At 35.7% G+C, this 18,587-nt stretch overlaps 1 protein-coding gene across 5 annotated transcripts in view; it reads left to right on the forward strand.

Moving 5' to 3' along the window:
* The window catches only part of AHI1 (Abelson helper integration site 1), a 90,700-nt gene that overhangs the window by 52,428 nt on the left and 19,685 nt on the right, over positions 1-18,587 (forward strand). For all 5 annotated transcript variants that reach the window (XM_040060064.2, XM_040060065.1, XM_058419985.1 and 2 more), the window contains exon 20: positions 13,551-13,609. In XM_040060064.2, coding sequence (XP_039915998.1) covers positions 13,551-13,609 — 59 coding nt within the window. The remainder of the gene's footprint in view (positions 1-13,550; positions 13,610-18,587) is intronic.

Consider the following 18,587-nt stretch of genomic DNA (forward strand, 5'->3'; position numbering starts at 1 on the left):
AACTCCCCTGGGGAAAATGATCATTCATTTTAAGATATTCATATCTCTCACTTTGACTTAAAGGAAATATGTAAGAGAAGGGAGAAAGAAATAAAATAAAACATTTTTTTGTTACTATTTGCTTATAACACAATGGAAGAACTGAAAAATACAGCTTACAGATATTTTTCTCAAAGTTTGTTTACTTTTAAAACACTGGGAACATCTATTACAAGATGTTTTTGTTATTTTTTTGTATCTTCTTTTATAACCTATTTGGCTATACCATTTACATTTTGAGGTAGCTGTGACTCAGTTTCTTCAGTGCAAATAGATTACAAAGGCTCATGATGTTCCAGCTTACAGCCGACTTTAGCAGTAGATAAAAATTGAGAGTATCAGGACACACCTGTGCCTTCATCATGGATTAAAGACAGCTCAGGCCATACTGCTGGGGAAGGAATTTCCTCAGAGATCTGTGGCAATGCTGACCACATCACTGGACAATGTCAGAGTTCTGGCTCAAGGCACAAATACAGGACCTTGTTTTAAGGTAGAAGAGCTGGGTGTTTACATTTATAGAATGAATAGTACTTTTTTTTTTTTTTTTGAAAGCATAAGTTGTATACATAGATTCATCTAACCACAAAACTGTTCCAATAGAATAGTAAAGACACAGAGACATAACCATTAACATTAATGACAATCTAGTTCTATTGTAAAAGGTTGCTTATCCAGTTTCTTCTGTCTGATTGATAAGATGTTATAAATGTCAGAAGAGTTTTGTATTTTCTAGTTAAACTTGCTGGAATTGTTTATACTGAGATCAAAGATACCTGTGTTCCTTTATTATATGTTCTTTTTCATGTTTCTTCTAGGTAAGTTAATTAAAATATTTCTCTAAAAATTTCACTCAATACAGAGTACAATAACAGCAATCTTTGAAGATTCCAAAAACTTTATCTAAAGAACACCATTTATATTTACTTGAAATTGGTGTATGTTAGGGTAATTACTGCTGAGCCTTTAGGCTAAAGGAAGTGCTCTCAGCCAAATTATACAAGGGTGTGGATTAAATGAAGCATTACTCTCTGTTTGGCAGCAGTGGATATAGATTGCAAAATCGAGGTGTGACGTAGTACTGTGGAAAGTCTCTGCCAAAAGTGATTTGGCCTAAGTGTGCCCTTACTTTCTCAGTTATGTGGATCCTAAAACAACTGAATGTAATTAATTCCTAAGTAGAGAGGTCCTGTTAACTCTTTTCACTCTGAGCTTGTCTGTAATTTTGGGCTATTGAGCCACAAGATAACAACATGCTTGAATGAAATTTCAGCTGGTCACAGAGGGGGAAAGAGTCCTTCTGCCAAGGGCTGTCCAGTAAAATATCAGTTCTCTTGTCCAGCAGAAAGTGCACATCAACAAAGATGCCATCAGTACAGCAATAACCATGAGTGAATAAATTAGGGTAATTGATCCCTGCTTGTATTGCTCCAATCCTTCTGTTCCTGTCATTTCCAGAGGAGCTGGGAAGGCTGTGCAAAAACCCAGTAGCAGCCATGGTGCACGGGAGGGAGACATCTCCACCTCCCAAGAGGAGACCAAAGTGCTTTGACTTCATTGCTGGTTTTGACCTAAGTGCATAAGAAAATAAAAATATCTATGTTTTAAACATACATTATCCATCCCATTTTGGTACACGTGCATACTTTTTCAACTGCTTTAAAAAGCCTTTGCTGATTTTGTTGATAGTTTTTTATGTGTGAAGCAATTAAACTTCCATGGATTCTTATGCACCTTGTTACTCTCATTGCTGAAGCTCCAATTTCAGTGAGAGCAAACTTCCCTGACATGAGTAATTTGATTAATATAACACCTTTAAAGTTAACTTTGGGTGTGTGTGGTCTGTAGTATGCTCTGCAGTAGGTTGTGGTACAGATGCAGTTTGATCATTGTAGTTTGATATGGATCATGTTGGTCCTGTAGAAACTAATGGCAGAGAATGGTGGCTTGGGAAAGCATTAAGGAAGCAGAAGGCAGGTAGGGAGAAGTGAGGGCTTCTGTGGGTATGTAACTCAGACATTGCTGTTGTCACACAGTAGTTTGCTGTTAAATGCAGAGCTGGCTTCGATGGGCTGCCTTGACCCAGATGAAATGAGAGCTTCACTAGAGCCTGCATGCTCATCTTTAGCTTGCTTTCTTGCTCGCTGGAGGTTGTAGGGAGGAGTGATTCATTGCTTGTTGACCTCAAATGAAGCTCTAGAATTCTCTTAAAACTTTGCTTCTGAAAACTTGTATTTGGGTGTTTTCTGCAACCTTATGGCATGCAATGAAGGAAGAGATTGCAGAAGTTCCTTTCTCATGTTTTCCTCTCACAATTAGGCCTCAGTTTCTTCAGTTTTTACTTCCTAAGGCAAAGAAAAAAGATTCAAGTGACAAACAGGTAAATTCAAAAAAACACTTTTAGTGTCTCCCATGCTCACTTGACCCTGGGCTTTGTTCTGGCTTGCTGGACTGACACTCTATCTCATCTAAGGATTGATTCCAGCATACTGCATCCCATATGATTCTAGATATCACATCCTCTTTTCCTATCCTGTCAATCTCTACTCCAGCTGTCTATCTATGCTAGCTTCTGGTGCCTCATTGATTGGGGTCTTTTACAGATTAGCTGAAGGGTGTTGCAGTAGCATACGTTGATACAGGTCTTTCTGGAATCCTTTCAGAGCCTGACTGGTCAGAGTAAGCAGACTGCTGCAGCTAATATGCCAAATTATAAAATACAAAGAATTGGAGCTTCTTTCAAAATAGGCATTGAGCATCTTTCAGTGTGACAAGTTGCCTAGTAGCAGTTTGAAATGTCATGAGAATTCATTTGCCAAACTTCTGGTTGTCACTGTGCACCTGCAGGGCATAGTAAGATTCACTTTGTGAGGTGTTGTATTTTCAGGTGAAGACCTTGAATAGGTTTCATTTTCCTACTCCTTGCATCTTTAAGTTTTCATTAATGGATAATCACATTTAAGCAGGGTTCACCTCTGTAGTAAAAAAGGATGTTCCTGTCCTTAAAGTGGGGTTTTTTTTGTGACTGTCTCAGTACAGAGAAGGTATCCATGAGGCATGTCACCTCTTCTACTTGTTCAGGAGAATGTTGTAAGAGTTATGCATGTTGCTAGTTGAAGAACTTCTGTTGTGAGCCAGGTCCTAGCTAAAACCAAGCTGGTGTTTCTTTTCTGTAAGGACTCCAAGCGTGTTCTTGGAATTTTTCATTTTCAAAATAATTTAAAATGCAAGTTCCGAACCTATATATTGATTAATTAGTGACAACTTTTCACCTTTTGTGTCCAGCAGTTCCATGTAATATAATGTATGTTCTGCCAAATTATATTTGCTTCAGATTTGGCTGCTTCTACATAAAAAACAGCAACAAGAGGAGAAGAAATATAATTGTTCTACTGCTATTTGCAAGATTTGGAGTGTAGTGCTTACCTAATGCAAATCCATAATATACCTCGTAATGTGTACCTTGATAACAGTACTTTACTGGAATTTTTTTTTTCCTTCTGGTACAGAACATAAAGGAAACTTCCATCTTTGTTTGCTACTCACACATGTAAAGGATCTTCAGCAGTTGAAATGGTGGTTGCAATTAAGACTCTTCCTGCAAATCAGCTTTTCTTACCAAAACAATTTTCAGAGTAAGTTCCAGGAATCACTCAAAGAGAACAAGGTGTGTCCAGGGTTGTCTGTATCACCAGTTCTTGAGTTAATAATTGGCACGTAAACGTGTGCAAAAACCATCTTGGAAGGTTTACTGAATAAGGCTATTAAAACATATGCTATGAGACTTCCAAACTTAAGAGTGTTACTAGACAATTTTCTGTGGTTTTCAGTTGTTTGGTCCTTTGGAAGAAACAAATGTTTGTAGCAATTGGTGATGAAGTCAGTTTTAAAGAAACTCAGCTATCATTCACAATGCATAGAAATGGGTGGCTCCTTTCAGAAAAGGCTATGGAGAAGAATTTCCTGTCCTTGAATATTCAGACCTTAATCACCTTCCTCTTACTGATGAATATGAAAACTTAACACTTGCTGCATTTGTCTGCGTTTTGCTTATTGGAGATGCTGTATGAGCATAGTCAGTAGTGATTTTAGCTGCAACTGGTAGTCAAACCAGAGTGGATGGGTCATGTAATTAGGCTTACATGTTGAAGTTCTGTATTTTTTAGCTGCTTGACACTACCTGTGTGATGATGTGAGAAAAGCTGGAATGGTATTGTATTAAGTACTTAAACTGTATTTCATGAAATAAAAAATATTTAATCAAATGGTATTTCTTTATTCAGAATTTAATTTTCATTATTATTTTTGCTTACATCTTTAGATTTGCTGTGCAAATAGTCTTGCTTGCAAAATTCCTGTACAGACAAGATACTAATTCACTGGATAGGACTGTTACTTCTTCTTTCTGGCTTGCCACTGAGATAGTGAAGTCTTACTGTCTTCTAATCCCAGCTGTAGCATTTTGTGCTCCTGATTGAACCTTGGAGAGAATTCTGTTCCCTCCAGGATAATCCAGAGTTTTAGAAATGTGGTCTTAGCCTAAAGCTGGGCACAGCCACTCTATGCATCTGCCTGTCTTGATTTTCCTTCTCTTACCTCTCCTTAGATCAGTTACCACTGTTGTAAATTAAAGGGAGTATTGCCTCCTAATTATGTTCATTGCAAACATTTTCCATGCTTTTTTTCTTTTTGCATATCCCCCACCTAAGACCCAAATATTCTAAAAATCCACTGCTGTAAATGCAGTAACAGGTTGCTGTTGCATTCTAAAAACCTTTGCAGACCTTGTAGGTAAAGGAAACTGAAAAATCAGTATCATAGAAATCTGTGTCTAGCTGTATCTTTTGCTTTAATGTTGGACATTAAGATTTCGGTATATTTTCCTCTGTAACAGATATTACCAATATTAGTCTCAAGTGCTTTTTCTTATGTTATTTACAAGGAAGTATATTCAGATTTTTGTTACCAAAGTGGTTGCCGGCCATTATTTTATTTTCCTATACAATTGGATACTAATTAGAAAAGACTTACTTATTCATACATGTTCTAATTGCTGATATATAGAAAAAATATTTCTAAAAGTAGTTAGTTCATAAATTTTCTGAAAACTCAAAAAACATGTATGTGGGAAAACTCTCATGGAGTAGTTTGGTTTCACTGCACACATATTTCCATGAAATACCTGACCAGTCTAATTTCTGAACTACAAAATGGAAAGTAAACTTGGGAGTGTATTTTAAAGACATGATCTTCTGTTTCTGAATATAGAAGTATGTTTGCCATGAACTTTTTCCCTTACTCTTTTGATTTGAGACCAAATTAAAAATTTTATATAATAGTTTCCTGATATAGTGTCTGCCAATGGTTCTGGATTTTTCAGGTTTGATAATGTATGAATTGTTTGGCTATTTCATGGAATTTTCTGATAATATTTTGTCAAAATTAATGTTCAGTACTGGCGGAAAGTGCTTATGTCATAGAGAAAGTAGTGTCTATTCTAGTCATGATAAAGACCTGAAATATCTAGTTGACTTATTTTTTCCAGCATATTGCACATGGTGTTGGTGATACTATTTTACCTTGAATGTAAATGTTAGGAAAATGCTATATAAATTCTTCAAGCAGTTACAAGATTTGAATTTTTCTTTAGATTTTTTTTTCCAGTCAAGATGAGATATTGTGAAGCTTAGTGGGTAATATAGAAATTCAGTAGTTTATGCAGTAACCGGTTGTTTTTACTTAGCTGACAAGACTTTGCATTGCAAAAATGTGTTAATGGCTGATTTTGAAAGATATTTGTGGTATTCTAAGCATATTTTCTTACAGCTTTCCACTTGTAGTATGCCAAGCTAATTTGATTTAAGTAACTGTGAGTAACTAACCAATGCTGAATTCCTGTTGTGGGAAGAACCATGCGAAAAAAATCACTTTGTTTTCCTTCCTTGCATAATTTTCATTCTTTGTCTTTTATCTGTAGTTAAATATGTTTTTTTAAAGACATGAGTAGAGTAATGAGGCCATAAGATACTTGGCTGTGAGAGCTGCAGAGAGTGAAATTCTATGTAACCATATTACATAGGAATTATCTGAATAAATAAAATTTAATTGTTCTACTTATTTTTAGAAAGCAGATAATCATAAATCGTGCTTGAGAACTCCATTTCCTCTTATTCAGGGAGGGTAAGTTAAAGCAGGAGCAAAAATATTACTAAATCCAAATGTGAAGCTTGCTACTTCAGTGTTGGGCATCTCCAGCTCCAAGGGACTGCAGGTTTTATATTTCATGAAGTATTTTTTGACAGAGAGCACCACAAACTACATGTAAGAGAATATAAAATAAGTTTATTTTCTATTTTATTTTAGTTTGTTTGCTTTTAAATAGTCCAGATGAGCTTAGCAAAACTAATAATGACTTTCTCAGGATATCTGCAGTACTGAAAGAAAAATAACTCCTACTAATACAAAGAATGCGTCGTAGTCTGCATTTTCCTTGCATCTTTTTTATCTGCTATCTAAAACTTATAAATAATGCTGCCAGTCTGATTTCAGAAAGCTGATGGTATCTGTGCAGGTTTATTGATGTTTGCTGTAGAATCACTTTCTGTCCTCCGAATTGTAGAAAGAAACAACTGGATACTCTAACCTCTGCTCACTTTCAGTGATATCTACTGCCATTGTGATGTAATATTAGTTGTCGTAAATTAGCACATTCCTGATTAGCATGAATTCAATAAATGTTCTTTACTTCAAAAGAATGCTAGGGACACGTGCTACTACTTGCATTGTTTATATATGGTACTGTAGAAACTTAACATTTGCAAGAAAAATGTAAGATGATGGTTTGATAAGATTACTCAGAAATAATTAGGTGGGTGTGTAGGCTGCTAAATGTATTTGATTTTAATCTATAATTAAAAAGTTGGATTTTTTAATTGTTTTTGTGATGCAATAGTTTTTGCTTCATTATTCTTTTTGTAAATAGGGGCCAAATTCTGCCTATTCATTGTGCCTAAGTACAGAATAAATGTTTTTAAATGAAACCCAAACTCAGTGACAGACAATCTCTATAGTCCTCCTCATGGAGGATTATTCTCAGAGCAAACACATGTATGTGTCCTTGTATACCTTGAACGAGGAATGAAAATTATGGCTAACCTTGAGTGCATATCTCTATGCATTCTTTTGGCTGATGGGAGATATAATTATGTTGTGGGATCTGGCACTGGCAGAAGCATAGTGTTTTCATGTTATTGCTGTCTGATTCTGAGGTCTCTTAAATAAGGATTGGAATTGGTTGATGTTACAGCAGAGTATCTCTCTGTGGATCTACAGGTGTGAATTTAAGCCTTGCTCTGTTCCACTGCTCCAGTGTTCACTTAACTCTGCTGCAAGGACAAACTACCTGGTCACTTGGGCTGTGGAATCAGACAACAGTCCTTGGATAAAGAATTTACTATGTTAAAGCACACTAGGGCATTTGTCTCTCATTTCAGGAAAACTCTGACTTGCTCATGCTTTGGGAACCCAGGGTTCTTCTAGTAGCTGCAGCGGGGGCATCCACTGGGAAATCACATGCTTAAAGAAGCTGCAGCACCATGTATTGAACTGCATGGTCCTGAATTGTGTAACTCCCTAGAGGTTTTTTTCTAGATGACCCTTTTTCATACCAGTGTTTAGTGAACAGTTGATTGAAAAGGTAAACATTACTTACTTTTTCATTGAAAGCGTATCCTTCTGTACAGACTTTTCTATATAGTGTAGTATTTTGAATGGTGGACAAAGCCTGATCCATTGACATAGTTTCTCAAGATTATTTTGTTAGTTTACTAGTTTTCATTGTATTAATAGTGATGGGGAAGGGGAAAAAAAAACAAGTTATGCTTTTCTACCTATCAGCACATCTGTTTCAGCTGAAGTTGGAGTGGGTCAGGTGGGGTGGATTTGGGAGTCTCCGCTAACTGGAGGAGTGACATCTGGTAGTACAGCTGCCAGAGGGTTTTTTGTCTCTCTTTTTACTGATGTGTATATAGCATGTAAACAGCTCTCATATCCAATGAACAAAGTAAATTAACAGATATTTCTCTATATAATGTATAAAAAATGAGACAGTAAACAGAGAGGGATTCTATTTGTCCTGTAGATTTTGGGGTTTGGTTTTAAGTGGATAGATTTACGTTAATAAATTGGAATCCCACTTAGAAAATGAGAATGACATCGAGGAGATAGTTCAACCTTTTCTGGATGCTTTGATAGAAAAAAATAGTGGGGAGGAGACAAGGAGAGTGCTAGTTAATGGCATGGGCTGACACTGAGTAGACTTCTGTCAGTGCAGAATACACTGCAAGAATCTTACCGGTGTTTGTAGAAGACCTTTGCATTCAGTAATGTTGCTTTCACAGCATCTTTGTATATATAGCATGTGAGAACTGCCTACACATACATTTTAAGTGGTTTGCAAGATCCTAGAATCACAGCATTGTTTAGGTTGGAAAAGGCCTACAAGATCACTGAGTTCGAGCTTTGCCAAGAGTCACCTTGACAACTAGACCATGGCACTAAGTGTCACATCCAATTGTTTCTTGAACGCTTCCAGGGATGGTGACTCCACCATCTCTCTGGGCAGCCCATCCCAATGCTTAACAACCCCTTCCATGAAGGAATTCTTCCTGATGTCTAATCTGAACCTACCCTAATGCAGTTTGAGACCATTTCTTCTTGTTCTGTCACTATGATAGAGATTAAACTTCATTAAAACAGTTTTCAATACGCTTTGGTCCTATCACTTTTCCTGTTCAGTCTGGAATATCTTCAAAATCATAGGTGCTAGACTAAGTTATGTAGAACAGAGTTGGAAGTGGGTTTTCACCTAAAGCAATGGATATTAGTGCAATATCTGCTTTGCTGGTAAAACAAAAAGGTATGCTTGTGTTAAGCAGGTGCATTCACGCCTTTCATTTTGTGTGAACTGAATCTGAAAATGTTTGTAGTGGGTTTTAAATGTATATGTAATCCTGTGTTTAAATAAAGGAAAACAGGTTTCTACCCAATATATAAACCATCTTTTTATGTAATGAATTCTCTTTGATCTATTTGAACGTAATTGGTTTGAGGATAAAGTCTTTGGGGGAAGATTAATATATATTTAGATCATTACAAAATTATCATCATTCCTATGTTATACATAGTTTGAAAAACGAAATTGCAGAAATTGCTGAAAGCTTTTTCTTTAAAAACCTCTAAACTTCCTTTTGAAACCTTTGGAACCCAAAATAGAGATTATATTGCATATTGAAAGATCCTTTGGTCATAAAGGTCACACTTTTGGTCATACTATTGTATTGTGCTGAAAACATGATTCTCTTTACACTGTGTTGCAAGAGACCATGATATAATTCATAAGAATGTCATAACAAATACCATTTCCTAGAGGCATTGTTTATTTTCATGTCTTGCAGGATTTTTTTTTTTTTCGGTGTGGATTTTGAGACATTAGCAATTAGTATAAAAGTAAAGTAAAATTCATTTAAAAACAGAATAATGTATAACTAGAGTAGGTAAGATTTTTTTTCTCTCTGCATGCTTTAGATGTGTTTGTCACAGAAATGTCTGAATATTAACATATTTCAGTTTTCTTAGACATATATATGTCCTTTGCTCTGTGATTTTTTGCAAATTTTCCAGGATTAATTTTTGGTTTATTTCATTAGCTGTAGATTCTATGTGACTGGAATCCTTAGAGATTTATTATGCTCAAATACTAAAAAAATTAATTTATCAAGAACATTTCAGAAAGTGAGAAAAAGCCTTCTTTTGAAAAGTTCATTAAAACAGGAGTTCTGTAATGAATGTTCTCTTAACATTTTTTAAAAAAGCATTTTTTCGCAAAAAAATTTCCCATTGGATGGGTATAGACTGTCCAGTAGGATAATAGTGGAATTATGTGACTGCCTAGAAAGACTTCTTTCCCTGTTCTGCCACTTATGCTATTAGTTTAAAACAAAATTACTAAAAATGTTATTTAAAAGGAAGTGTTCTTAATTATTACAAGTGCTATTCTGGGGCGCTGTCGCTGCTGTCATATCAATTTCTGTGTAAGTCAAGTCTATTTGGTAGTGAACTCATCTACTTTGTGAATTTCAGTCCAACTACTTAGAATTTGATCACACTGATGTGTTTATCAGAGGGTAGCTTTTCAGTGAAAGCATGCAATAAAACTGAGGACTTGGTATTACAGACACGTTTTGGACAGAACAACTGCTTGGCTTCTGTTACGTTTCCTCTAGATTCAAAAGAATAAATTGCCAGAAGTGACCCAGGGGAACTGAGGATACACTTTCAGTTCACTGTTCAAATTGTACAGGAAACTCCCTTAGTTTCAGACTCCTCTCGAGGCAGACATACACACTGTTTTTCGAACCAGTTCTTTGATAGGCTTACAACATAATTGTAACAGTAGGCTTATGTGGACACTTAAGAAGAACTGTCGTTCTGTGAAATTGTGTTGATGTGAAAATTCTGATCATTCGAGGTAAAGGATTAGCAGCTATCATTTTGAGATGCCTGATTTGCAGCTAGACATTAGGAGTAAATTCTCCTAGATGTAATGTATTCTTCTCACGTAAAATTCCATCTAAAGGAAACCACTGAAGAATCAATGCAGAGTGATAGGAAATGCAGTAATTCAAATGTTGAGACTTTCATAGGGAAGATTAGATTCTCAAGATGTATATGGTTTTGAAGGTGAAGACGAGGTAAGAAAGAAGATTGTTGGAGAGTACAGGTAAAACATCTGCATCAATAAAAAAGCTTCTCCATTAGTGATTCTGAAGCATCCTTAAGATAGAACAGTCTAGATTACGCTGGGTGTTGGGGGTGTTTCAGGCTTGACCTTACAAGGGATTTAATGACCTTTCTATAAGCTTAGACTAAGCAAGAGTTCCAGCAGGTCACGGTGTCCTGTAAACTTAATTTTTAGATCAAGTGGAAATGGAATCCAGACCTCAGTTTCAACACAGTAGTTGAAAAGCGTGTACAACCTGAATGAGAGAGAGCCAAAGCAAGCGCTGCTGAGGCTGTTAGTCACACCTGCTTGATGTCATTTACATGCTTCATCAAGCATGGAACCATATCAAGGCCTGTAGCTGTGGAACATTGCTTTAAAATTCTACTGCTTCATTTGGGGAAGAAGGGGTGGATATTCCCTTGCTTGCTGAATGGAGCTTGTTTTGTGAATGAGGAAGGTTTGAACAGGTTTTTTTCTTGGTTTGGGTTTGTTTTGTTAGCTTGGCATTTTTTAATATGACCCTTTTGAATGTAGGGGCTACTAAAGGAATGCCTGGTAATTAAAAACAAGTAACAGATAACGCTAAAGTCTACTTTGGGGTAACCAATAGGCATGATCATAGAGCATTTGTGCCCAGGTGTGCTGTGATCTGTGTATACCTCAAACAAAGGAATAAGAATTTTCTGTTTGTTTTGTCTCTAGCATGGAAAATGCTGAATGAACCAGTGCTAGCTTCTAGAATTCTATACAGCAGAGTTTGAGTTACACATCTGTCTCTGTCCTACACTTGCAGCATAGCAGGGTCTACACTGCCCTTTAGGGGGGCTTAATTTGGAATATTGGTCTAACCATACAGTTTTCACCAGAGAAGCAGCTGAATATAGAGGCTGCGCAGGAGTACTGACATGCATAAACTTAGAGTCCAGGAGCACTTGGAAGTAGTGCATGTTTTCCTTAGAAAAATATGAAGGTTAATGATGTTACTGATAAAAATGCAGACTAATGTTGTTTTTAATTAAATCTTAAATATTTTTCCAGACAAACAGTTGTTTTTATCAAATATTGTATATATCTTTTATCTTAGTATGGGTTTATATGAGTTGGCACAACACTCCCATGCTCAAATTGGCTGTCTAAAAAATAAAAATTTTTATCATGCAGATATTTTATTGAACAAACTGAAAAGTTTGTTTTTTATTCAGAGACTTGATACAATGTATATGTGAGAGGATATCCATATATTGTATCATCTCCGTAGCATCTGGTTTTCTGACTTTGTGAGTGTGTAGATAACAGTAATAATAGGAGTAATATCCCCACTGGCTTTTGGTTAGTGCTGAACAAATGTTTTAGCAAATAGCTTACTTGAAAAAAGGTTACCTTCAGGACTACTGTCGTTAATATGGGTTGAATTCAGAAAATGGTTTACATTCTCATTCTCTCTTCTTCTTAAAAGAGGTGGGGAAAAGTAATAAAAGCAAAGTAAGCCTTTCAAAATAAAGTGTTTCAGAATTTGTACAAGATTTTTTTTAAATATTAAGATCAAAATGTTTTTAATTCATACATGAAACTGAATAGTCCATTATTGCATATATTTAGGATTTCTCACAAGTAAGAGATTAGTCACCGCATGCAGATTTGCAGGAGCATGGTTTAACTACAGCTATTTGAGCTTCCAGCTTTTATTCTAGTTAGAAATATCTAAATATCTTAATTATTAAACATTTATGAGTAAATCTCCTGTGAAAGTCCAAACCACTAGGCTTTAGAAAGTATACTGTAGGTGGAGTTGTGCAAGTTTCCTTATGGAGCTCTGCCAGTCCATGGGAATCTGAAAAGTCTTCTTTATTCAGATACCGGACTCCTCAAAAGCAGGTTTTTTGGTGTGGCAAATGAAAATGAGTTTTCAGAACTTATTTTTCTTTAAAAACAAAACTTGTTTCAAAGCTAGTGTCTCACAGAGAAAATCCAGTGAGCTTAACTCTGTGTTGTCTGGCATTTCTGTACTTAAGAAACTGCTCTCCAGTGAAGCGGTAGCATTTTTCACTGTCATGTTCAACGATTTTCAGATTTTTTTGTATCTTTTCTTTTTAAGATGTTTTCTTAAGTGTACAGCTGAGGAGACCAATAACAAAAAGATAAATCCATAGATGATGAAAGGATTTTCCTGAGCTTAGTAGTTAACATAATAGTCTGAAAAGAAAAGAATTTACAAGTACTTGTTCAAGTGTGCTATGTAGAGAGTGAATAAAATAAACAGCAAGATGTGTTGTGATAGGAACTCAGATGATCAAAGGGGACTACTGAATAGGAATAGTTATTCTTTCAGATAAAATAAGGAAGTAATTCCTTTGTGAGTTTTTGTGATCATTTCTGTTGGAAAACTTTGTATGCATTACTTGGAAATTCAATGAAGAGAAAAGCAATACAGCCTAGATAATAGTGTCAGCTTTGAGCACGAGGTGGCATGTGGACATAGCTTGAGCTACTTCTCCAAATCATTTGAATGGAAATATTGGATTAGTTAACCTTGTGTCAGGTCTGTTAGTTAAATAAACCCTCCAACTGTTCCTGACTGAAAGATGCATAGTTGTGACTGAAAGATGCTGCTGCTTTTCATTAGAATTTTGTCAAACATACCCTGCTAACATAATGATTTTAAAATAAAATGGTTTATTCGATGGAAAAGGATAACAAGCAGAAAATTCACAGCCTTTTCTTTTCACAGGGTGCTTCAGCCCAGTAGGAAATCCTCTTAGTCGAACACTATTGGGTAGACTACAGAAGGTAAGGAATTCTCTCTTTGCATTTTTTTTAAATTGATGCTTAACTATAAAATGTCATTATTCAGAAGTTCTCATTGTAGAGAGGTGTCTTTTTTTTTTTATCCTGTCTTTATTCAAAAAAGAGGTATCTTCAAACCAATTGTCTACATGGCCAAATTAGCTTATGCTGTGACCAGCTGGTAGTGAGATCAGATATCTGCAAATCAGAAGCTTTATATTTTTTCATGACTTAATTTTTGTTGTTTTGAAATAAATAAAATACAATCACACTCCCTTTTTTTTGTTTGTTTTTATTAAGAAAACAGTCATGGATGAGTAGCTGAGAGAAAAGCTAAGAAAATAACTTGGAATGAAATTCTTATTGCAGCACCATGTTTTCATTGTTTACTTCATCTTTTTGTAACAAGTTAAATCACAGCTATCCTCTGTTTACTTAACTGCTTATCTATTAAATATTGATTGTAAACTTCTCCTAATTATATTCATTCCTTTCCTTATTTCTGATTTCCTGATCACCGTAATAAAAATCCAACAGAATCTGTAAATGCCATTAAATTGCAACTATACGTTTGATGAACCTGTATTAAACACAAAATGTGTGGAGAAACTAGTGAAGAAAGAACAAGTGGTGCTTCTAAATACTGAATGTATTTGTGTCTCCATGAAGCTGGGCCTGTTGTACTGGAGATGTTAATACTCCTGCTCCCATGGACAGAATGCCATGGTTTAATAGTCTGTTGTAATTGCCCTGATGTTAATTCTTGAGAGAAATGTTATAAATGGACATAATTTATCTTGGGTCATTTGTATCAGTTTTACAGTTTCAGTTTGGAGTTTTGTTTGGATTTTTGGACCTAACTTTTTTAACAGAGCCTGTTAAGACAGTTGTGAAAAACTTTTAAGATACATAGGATTCACTAAGAAATTTTGAAAGCATGGTTTTACTTTTACAACATGGTGTTGTGTTAGTTGCTAAATGATTCCTGTTTTCATGTTTTCAAATTTTTAGCCATCAATATGTAATTTTTTAGGGAAAAATAAATTGTTGTGCCAGTACTATAGTGTTCACCACAGCAAGCTTGATAAACATTTGCAGGACCAACTGTTTTATGAAACGCTAGGTAACAGCTGATTTAAAATAGTTTTTTCTGACAGGGCTAAATTAAGGTTTTGTATATATTTTTTACTTCTATTATAAATGCATTAATATATAGAAGTGCAGGTTAACCAAGTAATTAGTATCAAAACCCAGCATTTTTAGAAATGGCAAAATAGTTGAAGAGGTTTTGAATCATTTCAGGAGTTGGGGTATTCACATGCTCTTAAATTGATCTTTTTCCCTTTTTTCTTTTCTCTCTCTTTTTTTTTTAAGTCCTTGTAGGTTTTACTGAAGCAGCTGTGTTTGCATTTCTGATTTCTGTTTTTACATTGCAGGTTTCAATAAAGTGCAGCCTGGTGCAGTTTTGGTCCTTTCTTCCTCTAGGCAAATTGTAGATTCCCGTGCCTATTAAATATTGAAGGGCTGTAATCAAATCAGGATTGTAGTCACCTGAAGTCTAAGGAAGTAACTGTACAGTGTCTACAGACAGATTAATTATGACTGAAGAAGAGTTTATCATTCTTGCCAATTGATACTTTTAGCATAATTTTAATTTAGTTATTAATACTAGTATTTGTATTTCTGTTTCCCATAGACTAAATTTGTAGTTAGTTGTCCTGAGTTGGGACAGAATGAGAACAGAATACGAAAGCGCTAACAGTATCCAGCTGTTTTCTTCAAAGTCTCATTTTACATAGCATTTAATTTAAAACTTCATTTACTGGAATAAATAGATTGCATAGCATTTTTAGGGGAGGAGACAATTAAGTAAATCGCTAACCTTTTCCTTAAGGATCTTAAGGAAAAAGACAATGGAGCAACAGTAAAATATCAGATTTATTCTGTAGAATTTTTAAATACTTTGCATATCAAATTTTAAGCCAACTAAGGGTTTTCAGTCAGGCTCTATAAATTAATTTCTTGTTATTTCTCCTTTAAAAAAAGCAAATCAAGAAACCACCAAAAGCGGCAACAAAAGAAATCAAAAATCAAAATAAATCAAAAGCAAAGGTGACAGGCACAGAATGTTGGCTATTTCACATTGGGGCACAGATTTACTGGACAGACAAGAGAAGCTGTAACACACATTCCTTGTGCCTTTTCTGGAGTGTTTGCATAAGTAATACTCCCAGTTTTTCTTACACTGTGTCAGGTAGCAGGTATGGGGGTGTAGAGCAGAGGGAAGCAGTGCTACTGTGAAGCATCCAGGAAATAGATGTTTGCCCTTCTTCGTGTCTCTGAGTCTGTCACTGATGGGAAAAGGAGGGAAGGGTGGCTTTGGCCCTGTGTGCATACACAGTGGGGTTCACACCAGTATGTGTAGGTTCTGCCTAAAATTAATCTTAGGAAACCTTATTTTCAAAGTGTTGTTACTAAGAGTTAATGGCTAATTAGAAATGGGACTTAATCTGTATGCATTTTCCATTATAATGAAGAATATGTTTACATATAAGGAAGAAGCCTATGAAACTCTGTGAACCATTAGATTTTGCTCTTTTTTTCTTTAAATTTTGATATTGTGATAATTGAAGTATATTGGTTCAGTAGTAGACATAAAATGCTGAGATTTTTACAGAAAAGACAGCAATAAGGTATCACTTGTTCTTTCTCAGTGCTCTTTCTCTGAAGGGAATGAGTGCTATATAATGCCCAAATCCTTTTGGCCACTATATATCTGCATCAAAAAACCAAAACCTCCATTTGAGCAATCACTGACCCATTAAAAAGAAGCCAGAAACATTTTAATTAGAGCTATTATCAGGAATTGATAAAACTTGATACAACAATAGAGCAAGGTTGCTTTCACTTGCAGTGTTCTCTTTTGTATCAACATCTTGAAACATTTTGGTTTGGTTTTGAGTTAGAAATGTCAAGGGTATCTCAGTGGGTTATTCATGGATAACCAGCGTGACACTCCATAGTCTAGAATTCTGTATCAACTGATGGATCTATATATCTTCCTCTGAGGGTGTTCCTTAATGCTGAAAGCTCCTAGCAGCTTTGTTCAACTGCAATCAGTGTGACATGGCACACTTTTTCAGCAAGCATTTCGTTTCTGTTTCTCACAGATGGTCTGCCTCCCAAAAAGACCAGCTCCTCAGAGCATAGCTATAGCCCCACATCTGTTCCAGTGCAAGAATTAGCTAGTTTCCATCCTGTCTGAAAATAAAGAGACATTAATATTGTATTAAGAATGATGTATTCATACCTTTCAGTATGCCTGTTGATTTTTTGAAATCCTGAAAAGGTTGATCTTGTGACGCGGCATTTAAAAAATGATGTTTCTAAGCTGAATGGCTGCTAGTTTTTATTGGGTGTTTCTTGTGGTGTAACTGGTACTTGGCACTGTTTGAGGAATTGCTGGGCACTGCTTGAGGGATGGCACAGCACACCAGAGGCAGCTTTTTAGTCGCTGTGTGTGTGGTAGGCAGCTATGGCACTTGCCCTGGACAGCTGGAGGTAGAGGTGTGTGCAGCCAGTGACGTACTCAGAGCACCCCTTTAAGAGGCTCCTCTTTGGATTGTTGTTGCCTTAAAAGTTTAAAGCAGTGTCTGAGAACATTCAGCATAGTCTCGGGGTGACTCACAGATGTTAGCTTGTTATTTCCACACAGCTTGCTCTCTTCAAGCTGTTCTTGAGTGTTTGAGAGCCACGTAAATACTTTATTAAAAAAAGAGAGACAGACAGATTGAGACACAATAATGGGGCAATATGAGTACCTGAACTAGATACCTAAATAATACTGCTAATAATTCTGATGAATCATTTTTGAGCAACAGGAGGCACTCCCATCCCACAGGCTAAGCACATTGCCTATACAGTTCTCCTCACCTTGAGAATGGAAAATGAGAATTAGCTGAAACCTGTACAGCAGTGCTCACTACCAGTAGACCACTGAACAAGCAGTGTACTCTGAACTGCAGCTCCACCAGTCTTTGTTCAAAATTTGTTTATCAAATCAGGTAGCTACACTTTTTTTTTTTTTTTTTTTTTTTTCTTTTTCCCCCTTCTGTGCATGTACATAATTATTCAGAACTCTTTAGGTGGTAGGCTTAGATGTTCTGATAGATGATAAGAACTGAGTGCAACTGTTTGCTTTTATACTGGGTTCGCCTGTAACTGCTCTGTGTGTCTGCAACTACTGTGGCAGTACCGAAACAATCTGGAGACTGGATGGAGTTTAGGATAGTGATTTCTTTCCCATATGGGATAAGCCCAGCTAAATTATGAAAACAACACTGAGGGAAATAATCCCTGTTGACAAGAATGAGTTTTATTCTACTCTGGATTTTCAAGGATTTTCTCTGTAATTTGTAATGATGTTCCTTGGACCACCATAATAAAAAATAAAAAGCCCGAAACATTGAAAATAAAAAGAACAATACATTTTAGATGTATTTTTTAAAAGCAGAAGAGAAAGAAGTTTGTGCAAAAGATATATAAAGGAGTGGCTGTGAAATATGAAAGAGATGAAGTATGTTGTTTTAAAATTTTCAGATTTAAATGGTTACGATGCAGTATATCTTTTAGAAGTGGAAATGTTTACTTCACAAAGCACACATTTGATGCTGCTAAAATATTTTAACAGCTGTGTAGTATTTCTGTTCGGTATGGTAGTGTGTATTCTTTGATGCACACAAAATCGAGGGGAAATTTCTTTCCTCTTTCTGCACATAGACTGAAGAAAAATTAAGTAACACCAGCAAAGGACTTCCAGCTCTTCCTTTTTTTTTTTTTCCCATTGTTTGTTGTTCCTCTGCTAATTTTCATAATTTTTCCATTCTAAGTCTTTCAGCTTAAGCATTCAATTATTTTACAGAAATCAAATTTTAAATTACAGGCTTATCCTGACTACTGCAATATATATCTACTATTCTTT

Source organism: Hirundo rustica, chromosome 3, assembly GCF_015227805.2.
Source record: "Hirundo rustica isolate bHirRus1 chromosome 3, bHirRus1.pri.v3, whole genome shotgun sequence".
Taxonomy (NCBI): domain Eukaryota; kingdom Metazoa; phylum Chordata; class Aves; order Passeriformes; family Hirundinidae; genus Hirundo; species Hirundo rustica.